Source organism: Eptesicus fuscus, chromosome 4, assembly GCF_027574615.1.
Source record: "Eptesicus fuscus isolate TK198812 chromosome 4, DD_ASM_mEF_20220401, whole genome shotgun sequence".
Classification (NCBI taxonomy): domain Eukaryota; kingdom Metazoa; phylum Chordata; class Mammalia; order Chiroptera; family Vespertilionidae; genus Eptesicus; species Eptesicus fuscus.
In genome coordinates this window covers 32,857,436-32,876,693 of record NC_072476.1, presented here as the reverse complement: position 1 = coordinate 32,876,693, position 19,258 = coordinate 32,857,436, and the positions used below count along the sequence as shown (strand labels likewise).

At 44.0% G+C, this 19,258-nt stretch overlaps 1 protein-coding gene across 1 annotated transcript; it reads left to right on the top strand.

Annotated features, from left to right (window-relative positions):
* Positions 1-5,863, top strand: SERPINE1 (serpin family E member 1). Its single transcript, XM_008141435.3, has 9 exons — positions 1-139; positions 712-983; positions 1,589-1,822; positions 2,347-2,541; positions 3,126-3,324; positions 4,317-4,417; positions 4,533-4,619; positions 5,107-5,190; positions 5,483-5,863. Exons 2-9 carry the CDS (start codon positions 713-715, stop codon positions 5,518-5,520), a joined length of 1,209 nt encoding a protein of 402 aa, XP_008139657.2. The 5' UTR covers positions 1-139; position 712; the 3' UTR covers positions 5,521-5,863.
* The last annotated feature ends 13,395 nt before the right edge of the window (positions 5,864-19,258 follow it).

The window sequence follows — 19,258 nt, the reverse complement described above, 5'->3', positions numbered from 1 at the left end:
AACAGCACAGCTGTGTTTGGCTGCAGGGCTAAGGGCACTGTCAAGAGAGACACACCACTCTCCAGCAGCAACAGAATCACCATAATCTGCAGCAGCAGCTGGACAAACCACCATTCACAAAGCACTTTGAGAACTTCAGGTAAGAGAAAATCAAACTCTCTCCATCTTTTCCCTTGGGTTAAGGTAGAGAATGTCCCTGCACAGAATTTCCCCATCCAAGATCCCCACTTTGCCTCTGTTCATCCCCTCCCCAAGACCTGCAGCCCTAAGTTGCCCTCTCCATAGCAGTGATTGCAGAATCTGAACCCATAATGGTTTCTTTCTTTTTTAAAAATTATTATTAACCATTTTAAAAATTGATCTTAGAGCGAGGAAGAACGGGAGAGAGAGAAAGAAAGAGAAACATCGATGTGAGAAAGGAACATCGATTAGTTGCCTCTTGCAATCACCCACACCAGAAATTGAACCCGCAACCTGCGTATGTGCCCTGATGGGAAATTGAATCCACCACCTTTTGGTATACGGGATAACGGAGCCTCACTGGCCAGGGCCACATCATGGTTTCTTAATGAATCTTGTCCTTGTGTTCATTTAGCACCTGTCAGCAACAAACATGGGAAGCACGGCCCATGGCTGGGATGTCATCTCCCCTCCCCATTCCCCATTCTTCTAGAACTATGCTCTCATCAGATTCTTTCCCACTTGCTCTAGGATGAAAGTGTCTCCAGTCTTTTCCTGCCTAGCTCTGGGCCTGGCCTTCATCCTTGGTGAAGGATCTGCCTCAGACCATCGCCAGCTTGAGGCGGCCCAAATGGTCACAGATTTTGGAGTGAAGGTGTTTCAGCAGGTGGCCCAGGCCTCCAAGGACCGTAATGTGATTTTCTCACCCTATGGGGTGGCCTCAGTCCTCGCCATGCTGCAGCTAACAACCAGAGGAGAAACCAGGCAGCAGATCCAAGCAGCAATGCAATTCGATATTGAAGGTGAGAGATGGGCAAAGTAGGAGGCAGGCACTCATGCAGCCTTCACAGAACTAGGATGTAACCAACCAAAAGCAGAGGAAAGGCTGACTCCAGCTTAGCTGAGCCAACACCTGTACTGCCATGTCATAGGGACCACCATACCCTGTGTCACTTGACCCTTGACTAGTTGCAAGGTGTACAGGCCAGTGGATTTGGTGTAAAATAACGTTGCATCACCACTTATTAGCTGCATAATCTTAACCCCTCTGAGCCTCAGTTTGCTCATGAACAAAATGGAGATAATAAAAGTACCTAGCCCAGAGGGCTGCTGTAAGGATTTAACAGAATTGTCTATATGGAATGCTTTGCATAGCTATTATTATTATGAGAAAAAATGTAGGGTTCATAACTTAAAGACAGAAACATATTCTAGCCCAAACAAAGGATTGAGACCTGAGATTTTTGAGAAAAAGAGGGAGATGCAAAAGAGATTAAGATTTGGAATGAAATCTCCCTCTAGAGAAACCTAGGGGAGCAGAAGAGCCCCATCCATGAGGGAGGGTTGGCCCAGCTGGGACCCCTTGGTTGAACGTGAGCCTGATGTGTCTTTCCTTCCTCCGGCACAGAGAAGGGCATGGCCCCTGCCCTTCGTCAACTGTACAAGGAACTCATGGGGCCATGGAACAAGGATGAGATCAGCATCGCCGATGCCATCTTCGTTCAGCGGGATCTGAAGCTGGTTCAAGGTTTCATGCCTCACTTCTTCAGGCTGTTCCGCACCACAGTCAAGCAGGTGGACTTTTCAGAGATTGAGCGAGCCAGGTTCATCATCAATGACTGGGTGAAGAGACACACAAAAGGTGAGCTGGCAAGGAAAGGAAGCCGGGCCCAAGGGCCTGCCAAGAAAGGGGTTTTGGAAACAAATCCCAAATATACCAACCTTTCCCTTTCAGCATTCTTTTCTTTGTAGGCAGAAGGTCAAGTGATTTAAGAATCAGTGTCATAGTTTTCATAATTAGGTCTTCTCACGGACCAACTCAAAAGGCAGCCCTAAAAAGTGCTGTACAACTTAATTAGAATGGTAATAACCATGATAGGGAGCACATACACTCCTTCAAGGGAGCAAAATAAGGGAAGACTTAAGTTTCCAGGTCTGATCTTAGACAGGATCCCAGGCTAAAGAAAGTGTGCAAAGGATTTCTGAGATCCTTAGGAAGATGAAACAGGTTGAAAACAGCTAGATTGGTTTATCTAACCCCTCAGACTATCTTCCGACTGGATCACTTCAATAGACACACATCCATTTGAAGCCTGTGAGTTGAAGAGAACTTATCTAAGAAGATTAAGAAAATATCTAGCTCCTGATCACCTGATTTTCCCATAGGCATGATTAGTGACTTACTTGGTGAAGGGACCGTGGACAGCCTGACACGCCTGGTACTAGTGAATGCCCTGTACTTCAATGGCCACTGGAAGGCACCCTTCCCAGAGTTGGGCACCCACCACCGCCTCTTCCATAAGTCTGATGGCAGCACTGTCTCGGTGCCCATGATGACTCAGAACAGCAAGTTCAACTACAGTAAGTGCAAGACTCCCTTCCCCAAACCCTATACCTACTGAACCCCATCCCTGGGGGTTCCCCTCTTAGGGAGGAGAAACCCTAGAAAATACCTCAGCTTTAACAAACACTTCCCAAATAGGAGACACTAGGATAATCGGAGTAGCAGAAAGTAGTTTTATCTTATGCAAGATGAAGCTGAAATCCAGCAGTTCCCTCAGGCCCACATTTGGCCACTTGACCCCATCTCACATCCTCATATGGTCCACAAATCCTGCTGTGGGAAGGGCTACATAGAAGTTGAGATTCAGGAGAAGAGGACTGGAATGAATTAGTAGCTGGATATGGGGAAGCAGAAGTGAATATAAAGAACGTCAGAAAGAGACAGAGAAAACCAGAAGAAACTGAATTGGCAGGAAATAAGGGAAATGGAAATGAAAACATTGAATAGGGGAGCTGTGGGTGTGGGAGCCTCAAAAGCCAGAAGGGAAAGTTGGCTTCCAAAAGAATGGAGAGGACAGGAGAACTAGTTGAAAATCTAGTGCTGGGTTAGAATCAACAAGAGCTGGAATCATTTTCAATGCGCCATCTTGGTGTCTTCACAGCTGAGTTTTCCACCCCTGATGGCCATTACTACGACATCTTGGAATTGCCCTACCATGGGGACACTCTCAGCATGTTCATTGCTGCTCCCTATGAAAAAGAGGTGCCTCTCTCAGCCCTCACCAGCATTCTGGATGCCCAGCTCATCAGCCAGTGGAAAGGAAATATGACCCGTCTGCCCCGCCTCCTGATTCTGCCCAAGTAAGCCACCCCTTGCTCTAGCCACATCTGCCATTGCCCTAACCCCCTCATCTCCTGCCTCTCCTCTCCCCTTGTGGAGTTTCCCAAATGTGATGTTTGCAGGGCAGGGACATGTGTGGGAGGCTGATGGGAAACTGCCTGGGTTTGATTAAGATTCCTCTCATTATCCCTCCTCCCATTTCTGCTAGAGGGCAAGGTGGGGTTTTCTAGACTATGCCCCGCATATGCCTCCCTCAGAATATCCAACTAAAGCCAGCCAAAGGAAGAGCCAGAGAAATACTAGAGGTGGGAGGCTAAATCTGCCTTCACCTTTTTATGAATGCCCCTCACTCCCACCCCATCTTCTCAAGTCAACATCCAAAAATGGGAACAAAAGGAGTCACTTCTGCAGATGGAGCAACTGGAATTATAGTGTCTAACAGATTTTTTAAAAATCCTTCTGAAGAAGCAGAGTGGAAAAGGCTGGGGCTGGATAATTCCAGAATTGTAGGAAAGCCTCCTACCATGCTTACCCCAATTTAGTTGGTTAGTTCTCTCTCTCTCTCTCTCTCTCTCTCTCTCTCTCTCTCTCTCTCTCTCTCTCCCTCTCTCTCTCTCTCTCTCCCTCTCTCTCTCTCTCTCTCCTTCCCTCCCTCCCTCCTTCCCACCCAAGAATGGAAGTAATTAGTTGTGCCCTGATGGGGAGCAGAGAACAGCCCAAAGCCTTGCTGCTTGAGTCTTCTTCAGGTTAGCTCTCAGAAACACAATCTACAGACCAGAATTTTCCCTAAGACAGAATCAACTACTGTCTTATTTGAGAAAAGTAATTAGTTATAAGAATGTTCATTAATATTAGACCTCTAGCAAGCAGAGACCTTGAAATAACAAGCCTCCCTCTTCTACTTTCACATCAGTCCCAATCCTATCAGGCTGCCAGGGTGATACCTGGTAGGGACTGGGAGAGGTGGCTGGAGATAGCCTGAGCTTGAGCTGTTTTCTGCTCCTGTCTATAGGTTCTCCCTGGAGAGTGAAGTTGACCTCAGGAGGCCCTTGGAGAACTTGGGGATGACCAACATCTTTAGTCCAAGTCAGGCGGACTTCTCGACTTTTTCAGGTAAGAGATTTTCCTTTCATTTCTTATCTTGGGGGGCTGTGTGGCCCCTTAGAAGATAAAGGAGCTGTTCCCGGAAAACCGATCTGATCTACTCTTGTATCCACTCCTGTTTCAGATCAAGAGCCTCTTTACGTATCACAGGCACTGCAAAAAGTGAAGATCAAGGTGAATGAAAGAGGCACGGAGGCATCCTCCTCTACAGGTGAGTCAGGCTCAGGTGAGGCCTGGCAAGTCTTGGCCCAAGGCTTACAGGAGGGGTCCCTATGGCACCTACACCTGGAATGAACTCCCTCTGCCCCGCTTCACCAGGCCTCACAGAGCAGCACTTCCTGTGCGGGGAGTATTGCCCTTTCCTCCTTGGTGTTTCTCAGCCAAGAAAATGGGCCTGCTTTCCCTGGAACCCCATTCCCGGACTCCAGCGGCTCCTGAGGGCCTCTGAATGTGAAAAACCTCCCAAAGGAAAGTCTGGGTTGTGCTCACAGTGGCTAGTCAACTTAAGGAACTTGGTTCTCAATATGCCCTAAAAGGGTTTAGATAAATGTCTGTTTGAAGGAGAGCAGTTGATGGTTCTCTACCAAGCTCCTGAAAGAAACCAGGCCTCAGGAGACTTCCCTAAACTTTTAAGGTCCAGGTCCAGGAACCAGTGCCTACTTCTCTCTGTTCTAAGACATTGTCCCTTTCTCTTCCAGCCATTACCATCTCAGCCCGAATGGCCCCTGAGGAGATCATCATGGACAGACCCTTCCTCTTTGTGGTGCGGCACAACCCCACAGGTGAGCCCGGGGCCACAATGCTCCACCATTCCAGGCACTGGTCCAGACAAGTGTAGACACCCTCTTACCCGGGAACTCTAGGCAAAGAATCCATAACTCTGTTCCTCTCCCCTCCTCAAAGGCAGTGCTCTCTCATAGATGGAGTGCTGTGCCAGGACCCCAGTCCTAGCTTAGTCACTAACGCAGCTGTGACTCCAGACATCTCACTCATCTTAGTTCACCCATAACTTCACGCTTGGTGAGCTCTGCCATTCCTTCCAATTCTCATTTCCCACGATTCTTCCATCCACAGGAACAGTCCTTTTCATGGGCCAAGTGATGGAACCCTGACCATGAAAAAAGGAGTTCTCAACTGGGACAGAACTGGAGATGTATCAGAGAAGAAGAAACTGCGAAGAAAAGAACTTTTAATTAATCTTTCTGGAGAGAGAGAAGATACTCGCTTTTTTGTGTGTGTTTTTTAATGGTAAATCTGCCTTTTAGACCTCAGCCTCTCCAAGGGAGAGAAAGGGGACCTTTCAATAAAACTCCCCAGTGGAGACCCTGGCAGGGACCTCGGAAGCATTGCTCCCTGAAGTTCTCCAAATCCGACTGTAAAACTCTCAGAGCCATGCGTGCAGCTGCTTCTGCCCATCACTCTGCCTTTTTGGGTCTTCAGATCTGGATCGCCTGAGGCCCTGGCAGGATGGCACCCAAGGCTCACAGGAGAAACTGTGTTCCAGTCACGTCGCCCTCACTCTTGCACTGTCTGCCACTGCTGAGGAGGCTAGCGTCGGGCCAGAGACCAATGGAAGAAACACCTTTTCATTGCAAGATCCATCCTTCTCCAGCGCAGAGGTGCTGTGGAACGGCAGAGCAACTGCCCACCAGTTGCAGAGTTTCGCCCTGGCCTGGCTGTCTCCCTCCCCAGAAACAGTGAGCATCTATTATTCCGGAGTGTAGGTGACTTGTTTACTTATAGAAGCAGGTTTCTGCTTCCCACAAACTTGATTTTGCAGGAATAGAAGAAGGTGTGCCTGGCTCTTGGCTCCAATCTCCTAGTGGGGAGGGTAGGATGACAGAAGTGTGCTTGAATATTTATCACTTTCTTGTGTGCTTGTTAGAGAGAAAGAGGACTATTAAAAAAAAAGCATATTATTTAAACTTGCTTAGAGTGTTCCTTTGTGAGCTGTGTGATTGCATCTCAGGAGTCTGGTCACTTAGCTGCCATACCCCGCTGGGCGGCAAGCGTGAGGGGCCCACACTGCCACCTTGTGGCTGCCTGAATCCCGTCACTCTTCTTTCCTTTCCACTTGATGGATTAGGACCCCTGCCAAGATTACCCAACTTCCCTCTTTAGGGACCAAAAGGATGTGGTGGGTGAGAGAGACCGGAGTGAGGACAGAGAGATTTTAAAATTTTCCAATCTATTTAAGAGCAGGAGTGCAAAGGGATGCACGACCTAGCAGGATAGAACTTTCCCCAATTACAGGGTGACTCACAGCTGCATGGGTGACTCACTTCAGTGTGTCATTTCCGGCTGCTGTGTGTGAGCGGTGGACACGTGAGAAAGAGAGAGAGAAAATGAGAGGGAATGGAAGAGAGACCATGAATTCAGGCTCAACTACCCTAGTTAGGTAATTTCCCTGAAAACCAGCTAGCTAAGGGGTATGGCATGAAGACCAATTTATTGAAGAATTGCACATACATGTCAAATGAATGCATCCTAATAGAATCCTAATCATCCCAATGTGTTCTTCAGCGAAAAAATCTTGGCCCTTTGTTGTTGTTTTCTTTTCTCATTATGCACTGGACAGTGATAGCCACAACTATACTCACAAGGACACCCAAATGTAGGGTCCAATGTTTTTGAAATTGTGTTGAATTATATGCTTTTTCACTTATGATATGTAAAAAACAAAAATTTTTTTAAAACAAAAAAATAAATAAATAAAAAGAATATTCCAAAAACAGTCCCCGCCTTTATTTTCCACGTCTTACACAGTACAAAATCAAAATTCTGTCAGTTCACAGCCATCTCGGGCGAAAGGGATCTTTAGGAAACATACACATGGGCCAGGCATACACACACACATGGGCTGTGGCAAGTCCACAGGACTGGCCTCGGGGGCTCAGCAAGAAGGCTCCAGGGACATTCTGTGTGGGCATGATTCTCCCCCTGGGCATCATCCTCAAAAAGGAAAGAGGGTTCCCCCAAACACCTTCTACCACTCAGACAGGCCTGCACACACCCACTGTCCCCCTGGGTTTCCATCTCTATTCACACCATTTCTTTCTACCACCAAATGCTCCTATCCCCTGCACTTTCCCCCTTCCCATTTATCAAAATCCAGACTAAGTCCATTTGCTCCAGCCAGCATTTCCATGGATTCAGTCAACATCCTCACACTCCTCTTGGCATTTACTGATATTCTCCTTTTCCTGGAATATAGCAGTGCTTTTTATCCATGTATGCTCAGGTGTGCACACTAACCCCACCCCCATTTACATATCAGGTTCCTTGAAAACCAAAGCTCTTTTGTTATATACATTCTTCATATCCTCTTTAAAATGGCATCCTAAAAAGTATTTTGTTCTCTCCCTCTAGCATCTTGAAGACTCTTCCCAGAAGACAGTTTCTTTTTTTTTCTTTTTTAAAACCTTTATTGTTGAAAGTATTACATATGTCCCCTTCCCTGCTCCCAATGGCCCCCTCCAGTCCCCCCTTGCCCGCCCCGCCCACCCCCCTCCCCCGCCTTCACCATTCTATTGTCTGCGTCCATGGGTTATGCATATATGCATACAAGGTCTTTGATTGATTACCTCCCACCACAGCCCTCCCCGCCTTCCCTCTGAGATTCTGCATTCTGTTCCAAGCTTCCATGTCTCTGGATCCACTCCGTTCATCAGTTTATTTTGTTACTTAGATTCCACATATGAGTGAGATCACCAGAAGACATTAGTTTCTGATCATATATTCAAAAATAATTTTTAAGCTAAAAAAATACCAAGAACTATCTGTCAAAATTGTGCGCCATCCAGCTCCAGGACCCTCAAGACAAGATTGATAGAACCAGGCCCTAGAATCCTAGATCATATCATAATAGGAAGTAATTATCATCTGAAAGGTACTGGTCAAAACACTGCCTGATAGTTAAGAGGTAAGGAGTTCTCCGTCACTGGAAGTGTTCTAAGAAAGCCAGGATGACCACTTGGTAAGGATGCTTCAGGAGTCAGGGTATAAGATGAGGTGACTTTTTTTAAGTGATAAGGAACACATGCTTGCCCTAGTGGTTTGGCTCAGTGGATAGAGCCTGCGGACTGAAGGGTCCCTGTTTTGATTCTGGTCAAGAGCACATGCCTGGGATACAGGCTTGATCCTCAGTAGAGAGCGTGCCAGAAGCAGCCGATCAATGATTCTCTCATCATTGATGTTTCTATCTCTCCCTCTTCTTTCCTCTCTGAAATCAATAAAAAATATATATTTTTTAAAAGAACACATGCTTATTGTAAGACATTCAAACAGTTCAACAGATTAAAAGTGGGAACTTAGTAAGCCCCAGTTTCTTGGGTGCTCTCTCAGAACTTTGGTAAGCATTTATAAGAATATTTAAAATATTTGTTACTTTCTCACAAGTAAGATCATACCATATATATATATACTAGAGGCCTGATGCACGAAATTCATGCATGGGTAGGGTCCCTAGGCCTGGCTAGTGATCAGGGCCAATCTGTGGGGTGACTGGCAGGGCGATGTGGGGGGGGGGGAGGGGAAGGGCAGGCCCTGCTGGCACCCACCTTGGCTGGCCTGGGGCCTGTGGGCTGGGGGCAGCTCCTGTGTTGAGCATCTGCCCCCTGGTGGTTAGTGCGCATCAGAGTGACTGGTCTTTCCACCAGTCATTCTGCCGTTGAGTTGATTTGCATGTTAGGCTTTTATTATATAGGATTTATTATATAGGATATATATAAAGCAAGTGTTCTGCAGCTTGCTTTATTTACCTAATGATACATCCTATACGACAATTCCTTAACTACTGCAGATCAACATTTTGGTTGTTTCATGGCTTTTTAAGATTGTCATTGTTGTTACCAACAATGCTGAGATGAACAGCCTTGCACATTTATCCCTATACACAAGTGTTTGTATATCCATAGAAACTCTTCCTAGTGATGGGACTAGGTATCTTTTAAGAACCTCCAATCTGTGATTCTGGTAAAACAAGCATTTTCAAATGGTATAAAACAATCAACTGTGATCATTTGTAGAATCCTGACTTTTATCAAGATGCCAATCCTGAAAGGGTATTCACTCATTCACTCACTCCCCAATCATTCAACAGAACTAAAGGCCGTCTCCCATTCCTGTTTTCCTCTCAAGGTTCATCAGGGGCATTCTTGGGTGCCTCATCATGATACACTAAGACAGTGATTTTCAACTGGTGTGCCACAAGAGTTTTTAAAACATGCAATATCTATTTAGTCAGGGGCACTGACCTCTTTTCACTGACAAATAAAAAAAATTACAGCAGCCAACACAGTGGTCACCTGGTGTGAAAGAATCAAAATTATACCTAATGTTTTGGTCAGGTCAGCAAAAGAGATATTTTTTGGGTGTGCCACAGAATTTTCGTAATTAGTTTACATGTGCCATGAGATGAAAAAGGTTGAAAATCACTGCACTAAAATATTCAAAGGTGTGCTTATTTGACACCTCCTCCTAATAGATTCCTCCCTTCTGGTTTGATTTCTTCAAGTTTTCTCTTTGCCAAGAGCAGACAGAGTCAGAATGGACCCAAAGCCCATTCAAGCCTTAAAGGAAGGTTTCTCTCTCTCCTTAGAAAACCAGTGGTGCCCAGCCAGTGTGGGTCAGTGCTTGAGCATGGAACTATGAACCAGGAGGTTATGGCTTGATTCCCAGTCAGGGCACATGCCTGGTTTGTGGGCTTGATCCCCAGGAGGGGGTGTGCAAGAGGCAGCCAATCAATGATTCTCTCTCATCATTGATGTTTCCGTCTCTGTCTCCCTCTCCCTTCCTCTCTGAAATCAATAAAAATTAAAAAGAAAACCAGTGGGAACCAGGACAAGACCCAGAGGAAAGGAGACCCAAATGGGTGGCTCACTAAAGCTACTCTCAGATTTAGAGAGAGATGCTGTTTTAACCTCAGTGAGTTTTTCATCTTTCCTTTCCTGTGTAACTGACAAGCTTTGTAGGACAAAGATATGGTTGTAGAAGTAGAGAAAACAGGCTAAAGAGGCCATTTGGGCTACTTCTGTCTTAGACCATAGATGCAAAAACTACATGTGGTCTGATCCAGTTCTCAAGATACTTCTACACTGAGACTTGTGGCCAGAACTTCAGCTGGTACTAAAGTATTCCTCTTGCCTGGCCAACGTGGCTCTGTGGTTGAAGGTCAACCTATGAACCAGAGGTCACGGGTTCAAATCCCTGTCAGGGCACATGCCTGGGTTGTGGGCTCCATCCTCAGTGGGGGGCGTGCTGGAGGCAGCCGATCAATGATGCTCTCTCATCATTGATGCTTCTCTTTCTCCCTCTCCCTTCCTCTCTGAAATCAATTGTGTGTGTGTGTGTGTGTGTGTGTACACACACACACACACACACACACACACACACATATACACACACACACTAGAGGCCCAGTGCACGAAATTCATGCACTAGGGGGGGCGGTCCTCAGCCCGGCCTGCACCCTCTTGCAGTCCGGGAGCCCTTGGGGGATGTCCAACTGACGACTTAGGCCTGCTCCCTGGCTTCCGGCACACTGATCACCATGGGGTGGCTCCTGCATTGGGCATCTGCCATCTGGTGGTCAGTGCGTGTCATAGCGACCAGTCATTTCACTGGTTGGTTGATTTGCATATTAGTCTTTTATTATATAGGATATATATGTATATAGGATACATAATATATATATATTCCTCTTCCTGCAGGAATAATTCCTTCCTCTTGTACAGATCTCCCTTTAAGCTTATAGGGGTAGCTGGGTCATGAAGGCAACAGTCCAAGAATTCAGGACACAAAGACCCATATATATCTTTCATCCTCCTTACACCCTGAAAATATGACCAATTATACTGGCACTGGGCTAGCTGTTGAGGAGTTACACATCTGTAATAAATTTGCTTTAATTCTGCAGTATACATACAGTTCAAAAACTGTCCTCACATACTAAGAAGGCTCAGAAAAAAAGAGTTCTTCAGAAGGCCTCATGACAGCAAAGGGTATTTGCTCCAGAAAGTGTCCCATTTAACAGTGACCTCTGCTTTTCTCAGATGTTCTGAAGACAAAGGTAATGATGCAGCCTCACAGTGCAAAGCCTGCCCAGCCCTGCTTGGCTTTGTCTGGGCCCTCTCCTTGGCCATCCCAAGTCCCTCTTCCTGTCTCTGTTTCTTTAGAGATTAAAAAAAGACAAAAAAGAAAGAAAGAAAGAAAGAGAGAAAGAGAGAAAGAGAGAAAGAGAGAAAGAGAGAAAGAGAGAAAGAAAGAAAGAAAGAGAGAAAGAAAGAAAGAAAGAAAGAAAGAAAGAAAGAAAGAAAGAAAGAAAAGAAAAAAACAAAGATCTGCTCCCAGCATCATTACTGCCGATCTCTTGTAAATCTCACATAGTGGAATTATTTATCTGCCTGCCCAAGTATTGGCAATGAGTATGAAATTTGTACATCCCTCAATGGCAGAAAATATTCTATCAAAGTGAAACTTGTCAAGGAGACACCATATATTTCCAAATCATTTTTAAAAGATGGTTTCCTCAAGTACGTTTGTTGTACTGTTAGAGACAGAAATAGAGTATTGGGACCAGCTACAATTATAATATTAATCATGCTCTGTTAACCGTGATGATTCTGTTCTGATTAGAGAAAGCATTCTAACCTGGCTGAGAGCTGTATGCCCTGGGACATGGGACCTAACATTGGAATGCAGTCCATCCTCCTGTCCTGAGAACTGCCTATCATTATGGGAAGATTCACAGCCTGGGGGCTGAAACAACCTAGTGGAGGCACCTGCTCTTTACAACCCCCAACCCCATTTCCTGCAATCTGGTCCCTGGGCGCCTGGAGGCACCTGCCTCTGTAAACCCCTCTAGCCTGCATGACTTGTAACCTGTAATGATTATCCCATGCCTATTTTCCATGCCTGTAATTCCTACTTTCCCACATAATCTTTGTCCTTCTACCCAATATAAGCAGCTGATTTATGGGGAGAGGAGAGCAGATTTCTGTGGATGACCTCCTGCTCTCCCCTACTGCCAGTATTATTGGAGTAAATGCTCATATATGATTCAACCCCATCTCTGCTTAATTGGTTCAAGTAGTATCAGGCAGCCCAGACCCTTTGGTTGTCCAGTTACAGTATTAATAGTAGCAAACACTTATTCTCTCTATATATATAAAAGCCTAAGCGACCAGAACGCCAGAACAACTGGAACAACCAGAACGACTGGTCGCTATGACATGCACTGACCACCAGAAGGAAGACGCTCAATGCAGGAGCTGCCCCTGGTGGTCAGTACGCTCCCACAGCCAACCTCCCATGGCTGGCCAACCTCCCCTGGCCCCTTCCAGCAGGCCCCAGCCAGCAGCCGAAAGGCCCCAATCGGCCCTGATCACTGGCCAGGCCTAAGGACCTCACTCATGCATGCACGAATTTCATGCACTGGGCCTCTGGTATAAAGATAAGGAAACTAAGACAGGCAGAGGTTGAATAACTTGCTGCTGTTATTGTTACTTAGGCCCAGGCAATGGGACATGTCTGTGCTCCTTGCCACTGCACCTTATCGGTATGCCTTCTTCATGGCATCAGTGAACACCGGTCTCTGTGAACACAGAGCAAAACTCAGTTGAAGTCAGGAGCAAAGGTGCTGCCCTCATGCCAGTCATCAGCATGTCCTGCATTTACACCTTTGCCTTACCAACCTGAACACCAGCGTCCTGATGTAGCCTTTGATCCCCTAGCCACCAGATGTTGCTTTGACTCCAGTGGAAAGCTCTTCTTTGAAGCAAAGTAGTTGTGGCTTCCACCAAAATCTTGCCAAGTTTGAACTTCATTCAATTTAGTAAGTATTTATTTTAAAAGCTTAACTTTAAAAAGAGAGAGAGAGAAAGAAAAAAATAAATAAACAAATAAACGAATGAATGAATGCATAACAAAAGGAAAAAAAGTAAAGCTTAACTTTATATTGGGTGCTGTGAAGCACTTTTTAAAAATTGTAAGTGATATTTCTGACTATAAAGTACCTAAGGAGAATAGACACAAACAAGCTGAAACACTGTGCAAGTCACTGCAAAAATGATTGAAAGGAACAGGGTAGAAATGACCACTGTAGGCCAGACTAGAGGGTAAAGGCTTGATTGAAACTCAAAGTATGAATAAAATGAATTTAGGTCTGTGGGGAAGGGAATGGCAGGGCATTCCAGAAAACAGTGTAAACAAAATCACAAAGTAACAATAACAGCAAGGCAGGTTTAAGGAATACACCTGAGGATGAAATCCCGTCACCAGGTTGGTTTTCAGACTGCTGCCTTGTCCCTCTGATAACCCAGCCAGCTGTCTCCCTCTCTTCCAGATAATCCCTCCTAGTCTAGTCAGGCATGTCTAATTGACGTCCCTTGAATAGCCATACTTTTATGTTACCTGTCACGTCCCAGACTTATAGTCTGCAAGCCTAGGAAAAAGCAGTGACATTGACCACATGGGAAACATAGAGATGGGATGGTTTCGGGGAAAGGCAGGAGGAAGTAATTTTGGGGGGAAGTGAAGTCTGAGAGGACAATGGAATTTTCAAATGGATGATCCTATGCACATTTATTCACAAGTATCAGGTGCCTTGCTGTGTGTCGGGCACTGTGACAGGCACAGTAGAAACAGCAAAAGAATATAGTTTATCATCTAGCAGAAAGAATAGATTTAAATATGTACTGTTAAATATGAAATTAGAATTTAGCACATTTTGGATGAGAAGTAAGATTTAAATATATAGGTTTGACAATGATCGTAATTGAAGTGCATTGTTCAGGGTACTATGAAGAAGCAAAAGATGAATAAGATACCGCCCATAAACAACAATGAAAAAGAAAAAGAAAAAAAGACACTGCCCAATGAGGAACTTACCATCCAACTGGAGACATGAGGCTGGTTCACACATTCAGCCAATGGACAACATAGCATGAGTGACACTAATGGCACGGTCATGTCCAGTGAGGGTGGAGTGGGAGCACTGGTGTGATTTGGGACCAACCCACTGCTATCCTAGAATCTGATCCTACGACCCTCTGCTAGAGTCTTAACTACCTTCCACCGCCCCATCCCCACCTCATTCCCTCCTGGACCAAAGTCCTGGTGGGTGCACAGATTGGCCAATCCAGTAGACATGCTGTGGGTACAAAGAAAGCTGTGAAAGCCAATATCTGGGCATTTTAAATGCTACACTGGAAGGTTGTTCTAGCTCCCATAGATTCATAAGGTGGAGATTCCTAGGAAGGAGGTTTAGAGCTTGGAGGTGAAAAAGAATGGCAAATATCTACCACAGAGAGTATTTTAATTGCCAGGACTGCTAGGAACATCATATGATAAGATCCCATTTGCTCAGTTTTTGTTTAAAAATGTATCAAAAAGCCAGAGATGACTGCAAATGACATCATCAGGGAACTATGAACTACTTAAAGAATGCACAAAAAATAGGTGCAGAGAGCATCACAAGAGAGAAACTCAGATCATAGACTTACAGAGATGAAAGGCTTCAGAGGATATCCGAGCCACTCTTCCAACCACTGCAGGAACCACCTCTATAACCAGATGAGGGAAGGAATAGGATGGTGTCAGCACGGTTTGTAGAGTGACAACACAAACACCATCTGTACCTATGGAGGAGAATCTCACCTCTCCCATTTTTCCATTTATACAAAAATAGATTTTAGCATTTTTTGGGTGAGAAGTAAGATTTTTAAATTTTATTTATTAACTAGAAGCCCGGTGCACGAATTTGTGCACAGATGGGGTCCCTCGGCCTGGCCTGTGGGAGGTTGGCTAGCCGCAGGAGGTTGGCTGTGGGAGCACACTGACCACCAACAGGCAGCTTCTGCATTGAGCGTCTGCCCCCTAATGGTCAGTGAGCATCATAGTGACTGGTTGACCAGTCGTTCAGTTGCTTAGGCTTTTATATATATAGATTAAATTTATTGGGATGACACTGGTTAATAAGATTATATAGGTTTCAAGTGTACATTTCTATGATTCGTGATCTGTATAGTACAGAGAAGTAAGATTTAAATATCTAGATTTGACAACCAGGTATACAATCATATCTTAAGCCAATTGACAAGCACTGTGCAGGTTGCTGCAAAGAAACAAAGATGAATAAGACACCATCCAACAAGGAGATTATAATCCACTGCAGAGATGAGGCCAACTCACACATACAACTACTTTGGTTCTCCTTTTTTCTTCTCTACTTAGATGAGTTATCAACTTCAGTTATTGGCCCATTACAGGTATCTCTCCAATTTGTCTCTCTCCATTTCATCCTTGTGTCTGGATTCCTCAAACTGCATCCCAGATGACCTTCCAGTCTTCCATCACTCTTTGCAAATTGTCCCCACATTAGTTTAAGATTAATTTTCTTAAAACTGTTTTCACCAAGTTATTCTTTTTTATATGTTTTTATTTATTTTAGAGAGAGGAAGGGGAAGGGAGAGAGAAACATCGATCGGTTGCCTCTCACACATGCCCCAACTGGGGACAGAACCTGCAACCTGGGTATATGCCTAGATCGATAATGGGACCTGAGATCTCTAGGTGCATGGGGATGACGCTCAATCAACTGAGCCACACCAGCCAAAGCTCACCAAGTTATTCACTTGCTCAGAAAATCCTAACAACTCCCAACTTCCCACTGCACACTGCATCAAACCTGAACTCATCTGCAGACACAAGCTGTATTGGACTCACTAACTCATAGGGTCTTTACATTCATTGTTCGCTAACAATGAAGAAATCCAGTCCAATGTTTTCTAATTTGGTTAAAACTACTTGAACTCTATGGTTCTACGTGAGCAAAATCCATATTTCTAACAATTATCTCAAGAATCTTATTGTTTCGATAGGAATACCTCATTGAGACAAGGAATTCTAGGCAATGTCAGCTTTCCCAGGAATGCAGGAGTTTCCATCTCTAGAGCTTCCAAACTTTCGCAGGCTGCCTCACTGTCTGCTTTTACATCCTTATCTAACTTCTCATTACTCTCTTGTATACAACCTTCTCCTTTCTCCCATGAGAGAGGTTACATCTCTTTTTGTTTTGCTTTCTGCCCTTCTTACACACTTCCATTCCTTCTTTTCACTGCATAATGATTTACTCTTTCTAAATCTAATAACTCGCTTTATTTATATTATTCTTGACCTAAAAAACACCAAGATAGTTCAGCCAGTGTCTATGCCGTTGGCAAGCCTAAGGTATGAGCAGAGGAGAAAGGGAAATGAAAAAGAAAGGAAGAAAAAGTAGTAGAAGAAAGAATTTGGGAAAGAGAAGTAATGATAATTTCTGTTATTATCAAGTGTTTAGGGTATGCCAGATACTTTCTATACATCCTCAGAACAACTTGCAATCTCCTAGCCTCATGTTTAAAATGAGGAAACGGGGAGTTAAATTACCTGAGGCTAGTAAGGGTCAGAGACAAGACTGCATCCCAGGGTGAATTAAGCCCATCCTCTTGCAACTAAAGAATATTATCTCCTTAACAGAGAGTAAGAAAAGAAGCACATATAGTGGAGACAGACAAGACCTTATCAACAATTGCTTCAAGTGCTACTAAAAAATAATAGCACCATTAGTCACCAAAAATTATTTAGAGACAGCCATTAAGTTTTTAGCATGACAAAACTTAAAATTTTTCTCTTATATGCAAACCCCTTTACCACATGAATACACATACTGCATGGTCAATTAATATTTGACGAAGACAGTCTATTCAATAAATGGTGTTGAAAAAATTGGACAGAAATTTACAGGAAAAAAAAGAAAGAAAGAGCACGGCCTGCGTGGTTCAGTGGTTGAGTGTCAACCTATGAACCAGGAGGTCACGGTTTGATTCCCGGTCAGGGTATATGCCCAGGCTATGGGCTCCATTCCCAGTGGGGGATGTGCAGGAGGCAGTTGATCAATGAGTCTCTTTCATTATTGATGTTTTTAGCTCTCTATCACTCTTCCTTTCTTTCTTAAATCAATAGAAATATATTTTAAAAACAAAACAAAACAAACCTTCTTACACTATACACTTCTTACACTATACACAAGAATATGGATTAAAGACTTAAATGTTAGACTTGAAACCATGAAAATCCTAGAAGAAACAGGCAATAAAATTTCAGATATTTCCCATCACAATATTTTTTTCTGATATATCTCCTTGGGCAAGGAAAACCAAAGAAAAATAAAAAACGAGACTATATCAAACTAAAAAGTTTTTGCACAGCAAAGGAAACCATCAACAAAATGAAAAGACAATCCACTAAATGGGAGAACATGATCGCCAATAATATATCTGATAAGGGGTTGATATCCAAAATTTATAATTTATAAAACTCAACACCAAAAAAACAAACAATCCAATTAAAAACTGGGCAAAGGATCTGAATAGACAATTCTCCAAAGAGGATATAGAGATGACCAATAGACATATGAAAAGATGCTCCCTGTCACTAATCATCAGAAAAATTAAAATTAAAACCAGAATGAGATATCACCTCATACCTGTCAGAATCAAACAATCAACAAGTGTTGGAGAGGATGTGGAGAAAAGGGAACCCTTGTGCACTGTTGGTGGGAATGCAGATTGGTGCAGCCACTGTGGAAAGTAGTATGGAGTTACCTCAAAAAATTAAAAATGGAACTACTTTATGACCCAGTGATTTCACTTCTGAGAATATACAAGGTATCCCCCAAAATGTATACACACTTTAACAGCTAATGGCTCAATTTTGAAAATAAAATGTATTTTAATAAACACTTTATAGGTATTCAAATTGTGTGTATACATTTTTGGGACACCCTAAATGAAGAAACCAGAAACATTAATTTGAAAGAATATATGCACCCCTATGTTATTTATAATAGTCAAGTGTCCATCAATAGATGAGTGGATTAAAAAGCTGTGGTACATTTACCTAATGGAATACTATTCACCCATAAAAAAGGAAATATTACCCTTTAAGACAACATGGATGGACCTGGAGAACATTATGTTCAGTGAAATAAGCCAGTCAGAGAAAGACAAGTACCATATAATTTCACTTTTATGTGGAATCTAATGAACAAAATAGAAACAGACTATTAAATAGCAAATAGACTAACAGCTGTCAGAGAAGGATGGAGGGGAGTGCGGGGCAGGGTGAAAAAGGTGAAGGGATTAAGCAAAAAAAACCAAACAAAATCAAAAACACCAACTCATAGTCACAGACAACATATGGTTATTACCAGAGGAAAAGGGGGTGGGTGGAGGTGGAAGAGGGTATAGGGGGGATAAATGCTGTTGGAGAGAGACTTGACTTGGAGGGGTAACTACAGAATACAGTATACAGGTGATGTATTATAAAATTGTACACCTGAAACCTATATGATTTTATTAACCAATGTCACCCCAATAAATTCAATTTTAAAAGTTTTTAAAAAGTGTTAGATCTAGCAGGTTCTCAGTATATATCTATTTTGAGCTCTATACTTCTTCCTCATGTCTGCCCCCACCACCCTTTGTCTTCCAGTCTTCCTCCTCATTCATCCTGCCCTACATCCAATTCCTACCGTGCTCCTCCTCAATTGCCCACACCCCTCCCTAATTCCTCACAAACTCCAATGATCCTCCCGGTCACCTCGCACCCCTTTTCCCGCCCTTTTTCCCCCAAGGTTACAAAGCTCGAGGACCTCATTGTCTTTCTCCCCCATCCTCCAAGCAGCCCACAGGACAGCCTTGTTACCATGACAACGTAGCTGCTCAAAGCTGAAGTCAAAGGACCTGGTTGCCATGGCTTCCGCTTCTCCTCCTCCCTCCCCGCCCGCGCGCCCCGCAGCTTCGGCGCCTG

Bases quoted from the DNA above. Each gene is read 5' to 3' on its own strand.
- SERPINE1 (XM_008141435.3), top strand. From the start codon at position 713: ATGAAAGTGTCTCCAGTCTTTTCCTGCCTAGCTCTGGGCCTGGCCTTC. The intron at 2,542-3,125 runs GTAAGTGCAAGA...GTGTCTTCACAG, and splicing joins GAACAGCAAGTTCAACTACA to CTGAGTTTTCCACCCCTGAT. The intron at 5,191-5,482 runs GTGAGCCCGGGG...TTCCATCCACAG, and splicing joins GGTGCGGCACAACCCCACAG to GAACAGTCCTTTTCATGGGC.